At 41.8% G+C, this 6,495-nt stretch overlaps 1 protein-coding gene across 1 annotated transcript in view; it reads left to right on the top strand.

Annotated features, from left to right (window-relative positions):
• Positions 1-991: 991 nt before the first annotated feature.
• Cenpf (centromere protein F) overlaps positions 992-6,495 on the top strand; it is a 44,970-nt gene continuing 39,466 nt past the window's right edge. The window contains exons 1-5 of the mRNA XM_021645319.2: positions 992-1,098; positions 3,251-3,444; positions 4,354-4,550; positions 5,718-5,824; positions 6,228-6,319. Of these exons, the coding sequence (XP_021500994.1) occupies positions 3,283-3,444; positions 4,354-4,550; positions 5,718-5,824; positions 6,228-6,319 (558 nt within the window). The 5' untranslated portion in view covers positions 992-1,098; positions 3,251-3,282. The remainder of the gene's footprint in view (positions 1,099-3,250; positions 3,445-4,353; positions 4,551-5,717; positions 5,825-6,227; positions 6,320-6,495) is intronic.

The raw sequence follows: 6,495 nt of genomic DNA, 5'->3' as shown, positions 1-6,495 counted from the left end.
GATTCAGTCACACGCACACACACATGCACACACACATGCACACACACACACACACACACACACACACACACATGCACACATGCACACACACACGCAGAGTGAGTCTAACTGAAAAGAGGAACTGGGTTAAGGGGAGAGGGGACATACACCCACGTATGAAAATGTCATAATGAAAAATTAGGTATAATTGATACACACTAGTAGAACAGTAAATGGTGGGCCCCCTTTTTGGTTTTTCGAGACAGGGTTTCTCTGTGTAGCTTTGGCTGTCTTGTAACTCACTATGTAGAGCAGGCTGGCCTCGAACTCAGAGATGCTCCTGCCTCTGCCTCCCAAGTGCTGGGATTAAAGACGTGCGCATCCCCGCTCAGCTATGACGCTCATTTTTAATAGGTAAAGAAACATATAAAATCTGGGCTTCATGAAAGGGTACACTCAGCTTTGACGAGTCTTGTGAAAATTTGAGTCTGATCAAGTGTTCCCCTCAAATCCCATATTCAGAACTTGAAAATAGGACGAGATGACAGAGAGGGTTAACAGTCAAGTGAATTTTTGCATGCACGTCGAGATCCAACTTCCGATTGTTTCTGTTATAATGTGCCTCAGTTGTTTATTTTAATTTAATTTATTTTTTTCCGACAAGAACTCTAGTAACTAGGCTGGCCTGGAATGCTCCGCAGCACAGGCCGTCACCTGCCTCGTCAGCCCGCCCAGCCTCTCAGGACGAAGACCTTATTCAAACCCGCCACCCTCCCCTCAGAGCGTGGGGCGCCCGTCTCTAGGCAACGCCACGCACCGGACGTCTGCGCAGGCGCCGCGGCGGCCCGGTTTGTTTTTAAATGGCCGTCCAAAAGCGCCAATCAGAGGCGGCTCTCCGAGCGCGCGGGAGCGGATTGGTTGGAAGCGGCTGGCAGGGGCCAATAGGCGTGGAGGCTGGCTGGGCGGGACCGGAAGTGAGCGAGGGAAAGAGGGGCGGCGGCGGCGGCGGGCAGTTTGAAACGCGCTGTGCGCGTCGCCGGGGAGCCGCGCGCTGTGTGAGGAGCTCGGCGGTGAGGCGCCCGGGCTTTTGGAACCGGAGCCGGGTTCTGTAGGGCGCAGGTGAGCAGCGTCCCCGCCCCGCCGGGACCCGGGTGCTCTCCGGAGCTTCCTTCCCGTTTGGCTTGGGGTCTCCGGGATCCAGGCCGTGCTGTGTGCCCAGCGGCCAGAGAGAGAGCTAGCGCCGGGAGGCAGGCGGGCCGTTCTGAGGAAGCTCCTCGGGGCGTGACGCGGCGACCGGCCCTGGGATGGGGCTCCCCGCGAACTTCAAGCACAAAGACCTCGGTGGCAGCCCTGTTCGAACCTTGACCTCCGAGGCTTTGCGTCACCTTTGGTCTTTCTCTCAGACCCTGCCCCTTTAATCTTACTTTTTCCATTTACTAGTTTCACTACTTTTGCTCCACTGACCCTATTTAGGTGGCTGACAGCTAATTGCAATCAGGCGTGAGGTGTATTTATACGGGACTGTAGGAGAGATACAAAATGTATATATGTGTGTGACTACAAGCAAATGCTTTAGCTGTTTGTAGGTTTTGGTTGGTTTGGTTTGGTTTTGGTTTTTCGAGTCGGGGTTTCTCTGTGTATCCTTGGCTGTCCAGGAACTTGCTTTGTAGACCAGGCTAGCCTCGAACTCGCAGAGGTACGCCTGCCTCTGCCTCCCAAGTGCTGGGGTTAAAGACGTGTGCCACCACGCTGGGCTATTTGTAGGTTTTGTATTAGAAAAGCACCCTACTGGATTCCCTTGCTTCTCATCTCTAGATTGTTCTTTTTTTGTTTTGTTGGCTGTGGCTTTTACTCCTCTTCTAGACAGGGCTTCTCTGTGTAGCGTTGGCTGTCCTGGAACTCACTCTGTAGACCAGGCTGGCCTCAAACTCAGAGATCCACCTGCCTCTGCCCCCCAAGTGCTGGAGTGAAAGATGTACATGACTGTGGCATCGTGATGTAATGATTTAGGTGGCTGGCTGAATTGTTAAGTTACTGTGTGATTTTATGGTCTAGTGTCCTCTCTTGAATAAACAAGCTACGTGACTGTCATCTCTTAGAGCAGGGTAAATTGACTTTTGTTAGTTAAGAGGCCTTTGATTTCAGCAATTTTTTTTTCTTTGAGGAAATTGGGTGTGGAGTTCTCATTCTGAGAAATGATATCTGGGGAAAACGACGCTGTCAGCAAAAACTTTTCAAGGGCTGATATCTAACAAGCCACGATCCTTGTTTCTCTTTAACTCTTGAAAGTATATTTTCAAGATACTTACAGTTTGATACTTTCTCAACATAAATATACAGATGTGACTCAGAGAGAGATAATGTACACTTCCTTTGTTTCGTAAGCTGAAATAGGTTTTAGGGAGCTGACATGATAGTTAACACATATAAAAAATGTTCCAGGAGATGCCATTCTGATGCTAGAGGAAGTTGTCAACATTATTCTTATAAATGAGGAAAGCAAAATAGAAAGATCCTGTATGATTTGCCCAAGGCCTTATGTTATTTAAATGACAGTGGTAGGGCTTAAATGTCCTTTGAATCCCTGTCTGTATTCTTTTTCATCCGGAGAGTGCCTTTCTCACCTCGGGAATGGTCCTGGTAGTAACCTGGCATCCACCCTGTGTTTAAGTACACAACAAAACTTTTTTTTTTTGGTTAGGTTGAAGATGGAAAGACAGAAGGTGCAGACCTGCATGCATTCATTTAACAAACGATACAGCTTGGAAAGAGCTGGGTGTCTTGTGAGAAACTGACAGGGAACTATGACCTGTTTAGGAATGACAGAAAAGGCTTCCCTGAGGATATAAAGAAGTGCTTCTCAACCTGTGTGTCATGACCTCCACAGGGTCACATACCCATTATCTTGCATATCAAATATTTACATTATGATCTGTAACAGTAGCAAAGTTTACAGTTATGAAATAGCAATGACATTTTGGTTTGGGATCACCACAACATGAGGAATTGTGTTAAAGGTTTCAGCAATAGGAAGGATAAGAACCACTGATATAAATTTGAGTGATAATGATGTGAAAAAGAAAGAACATTTGTAAAATAATGTCATGATTTCTTTCATATGGGTAGAATCTATTTTGTCTGGAAACCTTACAGGAAAACTTTTATATATAGTTTTATAAGAGCTTAAAAGTGAAAAATAAGAATAAACAAAGAGAAAACCAAATAACGTTTTATACTCTTTAAATTTTCTTAATTGATTTTATTTTTTCAGCTTACTTCTAAATGCTTTAAAAATAAGACAAGATGAGCTGGGCATTGGAAGAATGGAAGGAAGGGCTCCCTACAAGAGCTCTTCAGAAAATTCAAGAGCTTGAAGGACAGCTGGACAAACTGAAGAAAGAAAAACAGCAGAGGCAGTTTCAGCTTGACTCTCTTGAGGCTGCGTTACAGAAGCAAAAACAGAAGGTACCACTGTCTGAAGCAGTCTGTGTCCTTTTGTGTGATCTCACCTTTATTTCACTTTCTTGTAGAAAGGGGATTTTGCTGTCTCTAGGTGATATCATCTCTTCAGACACTTGAAGTTGCCTCTGATCTTCTTCATTTGTGGTTTTCTTACATCTACCTGCAGATAGTTAGGGCTTAATTTTATTTTATCTTAGTTTGGTAAATGGTTTCTTTGCCTTGTGCAGTAGGCCGAGTGTCTGGTGTCAGATCTGAATTGAGATTTTGTTCTGGTATTTTACTGTTTAAATGAAGCTGTCTGACAGCGAGTTTTAGGGGTATTAAATGAAAACATAATACTTCTTAAAAACAAAAACAAATACCTGTTAGCCAACTATGCAGTAGACAATTATGAGGGAAGGATCTTTTGACTTTTTTAAATAACTGGCTTTCTCAGTGAAACGAATTGTTCAAGGTTTATTTTTAAATTCTTTTTCAAAAATATATTTATGTGTATGTGATGTATATGCCTGATTGTATGTATACCATATGTATGTAGTGTCTGAGGGCTCAGAAAAGGACCTCAGAGGCCGTAGACCTGGAGTTCCAGACAGTTGTGAGCCATGTGATGGGGGTGCTGGGAGCTGAACCCATGTCATTTGAAAGAGCAGTAAGTTAGTTGCTCTTATTTGCTGAGCCATCTCTCCAGCCCTTTATTTTCAAGTTCTGGAAAGGATGTTAAAAGATGATATAGTATGAGAATTTATAGAATTTTCTATCTATATATCTAAGATTATGTTCATGAAGCATCAGTACCCCCGCCTCAGGGTGGGTTTATTACTACAGTATCACAGAAAGGTAGTGTGAGAATCAGATTTATATGTAGTGCTTGGTAAATACACAACAAAACTTTTTTTTTTTTTTTTTGGTTAGGTTGAAGATGGAAAGACAGAAGGTGCAGACCTGAAAAGGGAAAATCAAAGATTGATTGAAATATGTGAAACTTTGGAGAAAACAAAACAGAAGCTTTCTCATGAACTTCAAGTTAAGGAGTCACAAGTGAATTTTCAAGAAAGTCAACTGAGCTCATGCAAAAAACAAATAGAAAAACTGGAACAAGAACTTAAGCGGTAACTGTCTGAAAAACATTCACATGGACTTCAGTGCTTTAGGCCCCCAGCTGAGACACTTGGCTCTAAAGGTTGAGTCCTAACTGGTGCTAGTAATTGTTAAAACTTGTAGGGCTCAGCTGCAGAAAACCAACACTAGAGGGCATCGTTTGTCAGTCCTTGTTTTTACCAGGTTCTCAGGGAAGCTAAAGCTGTCAGAGACCAGCGCTTGTTGGCCTATAGTTTCTGTTTAGATGGAGCAAAAGAGCCTCTAGTATGGATGGGTAGCTTTTCTACCCATGATCTTTTCTAGATGTGTTATGTTACTTTGTGTGTCTCTTTTTAAAGTGCCATATGACATCTATATATCAAGTCTCTAATTTTTTTATCACATTTATTTATTTGTGTGTTCGTGTACACATGTGGAGGTCACTGGACAACTTTTGGTAGTCATTTCTCTTTTTCCACTTTATGGGTCCCAGAGACCAAAGTAGTCTTGTCTGGGTTGGCGGCAAATGCCTTTACATACTGAACCATCCTGCTCACCTCAGGACCTCAGGTCTCTTGTTTTGCAATGATTATCATAAGTAATGTCTCTGTTTTCATGATTAGAACTTGTTTCAAGAATATCACTTGACTTGCGTTTCTGAAGTTCTATGTTCTTTTTTTATTAATTCAATTTACATCTCAGTCAAAGAAGATTTATTTACTTATTTTTATGTATATGAGTGTTCTATCTGTATGTATACCTACGCACCAAGGGCATCAGATCATATTATAGATAGCTGTGAGCCACCATGTAGGTGCTGGGAATTGAACTCAGGACGTCTGGAAGAGCAGACAGTGCTCTTAACAGCTGAGCCTTCTCCACCCATTCTGGTTCTCTCTCTGTCTGTCTTTGGCTGAGAGGGAATGTGAAGTTTACTTGGATTGTACCCCACCCTCCACACTTCTTTGTTGCTATAGTGCTTATCATACGTCTTCATAGTATTTGGATGACAGGGAAATACCTTTTATATCTGCCTTAAAAATTAGTCCACCACCTAATGTCTATTGGCTGAAAGGATTTTTAGAGGCTAAGTTTCATCTACTCTTTTTTTTTTTTTTTTTTCCAGAAATGTATGGCATTGGTGTTCTGTAGCCTTTGTTCTAATCTGTTTTGTTGGTCTCTTGGGTTCTTTTCAACAGGTGTAAATCTGAACTTGAAAAAAGCCAACAAGCTGCACAGTCTGCAGATGTTTCTCTGAATCCCTGCAGTACACCACAGAAACTTTTTACAGCTCCACTCACACCAAGTCAGTATTGTAGCTGTAAAGATTTTTATTTGGTATAAACAACTCTGAGTTTTAAATTCTTCAAAAGTAATGAGTTAGTCCAAATTTGTATTCAGCTTTTAATTTGGTGTTTAAAAATGTCATTCCCAATTGCATGTTTGCTGAATTATGTTGAGCCATGAGGAGTAAGTATTAACCCTTAAATTTTACCTTTCTGTAGTGTGTTTTAAAAGAAATTCAGTTTTATAATATAGGAGATACCTCTATTTTCATATTTTCATGAATAATTTGGCCAATATTTTGATGTGTTGCTCCACAGTGTTCTATTAAATATTAAGATTCTTATTGTAAGACTTAGTACAATCATTGCTGATGTTTGAATTCTTTTATGAAGTCATTAGTTGATTTGATTGTCTGTGTTTAGGTTCCATGTATGAAAATCTAAAAGAAAAATATAATAAAGAAGTTGAAGAACGGAAAAGACTCGAGGCAGAGGTTAAAGCTTTGCATGCTAAAGTAAGTTCATTGTGGTTCATGCAGGTGCATTTACAGAAACCCTCTGCTGTAGCATGAAAAGAGTGATCTGCTGTATCTAGGGCTGGCATGTTTTTCTTACCCTGAGAAAAACTTCAGGCTCCTTGGTGGTGATTATTTTTGTCTGTTTTTAAAAATAGGGGCCAGCAAGATGGCTT

The sequence above is a fragment of the Meriones unguiculatus genome, chromosome 11 (genome assembly GCF_030254825.1).
Source record: "Meriones unguiculatus strain TT.TT164.6M chromosome 11, Bangor_MerUng_6.1, whole genome shotgun sequence".
Taxonomy (NCBI): Eukaryota; Metazoa; Chordata; class Mammalia; order Rodentia; family Muridae; genus Meriones; species Meriones unguiculatus.
Note: the sequence above shows the minus strand (reverse complement) of the source record. Positions and strands in the feature narration are given on the sequence as shown.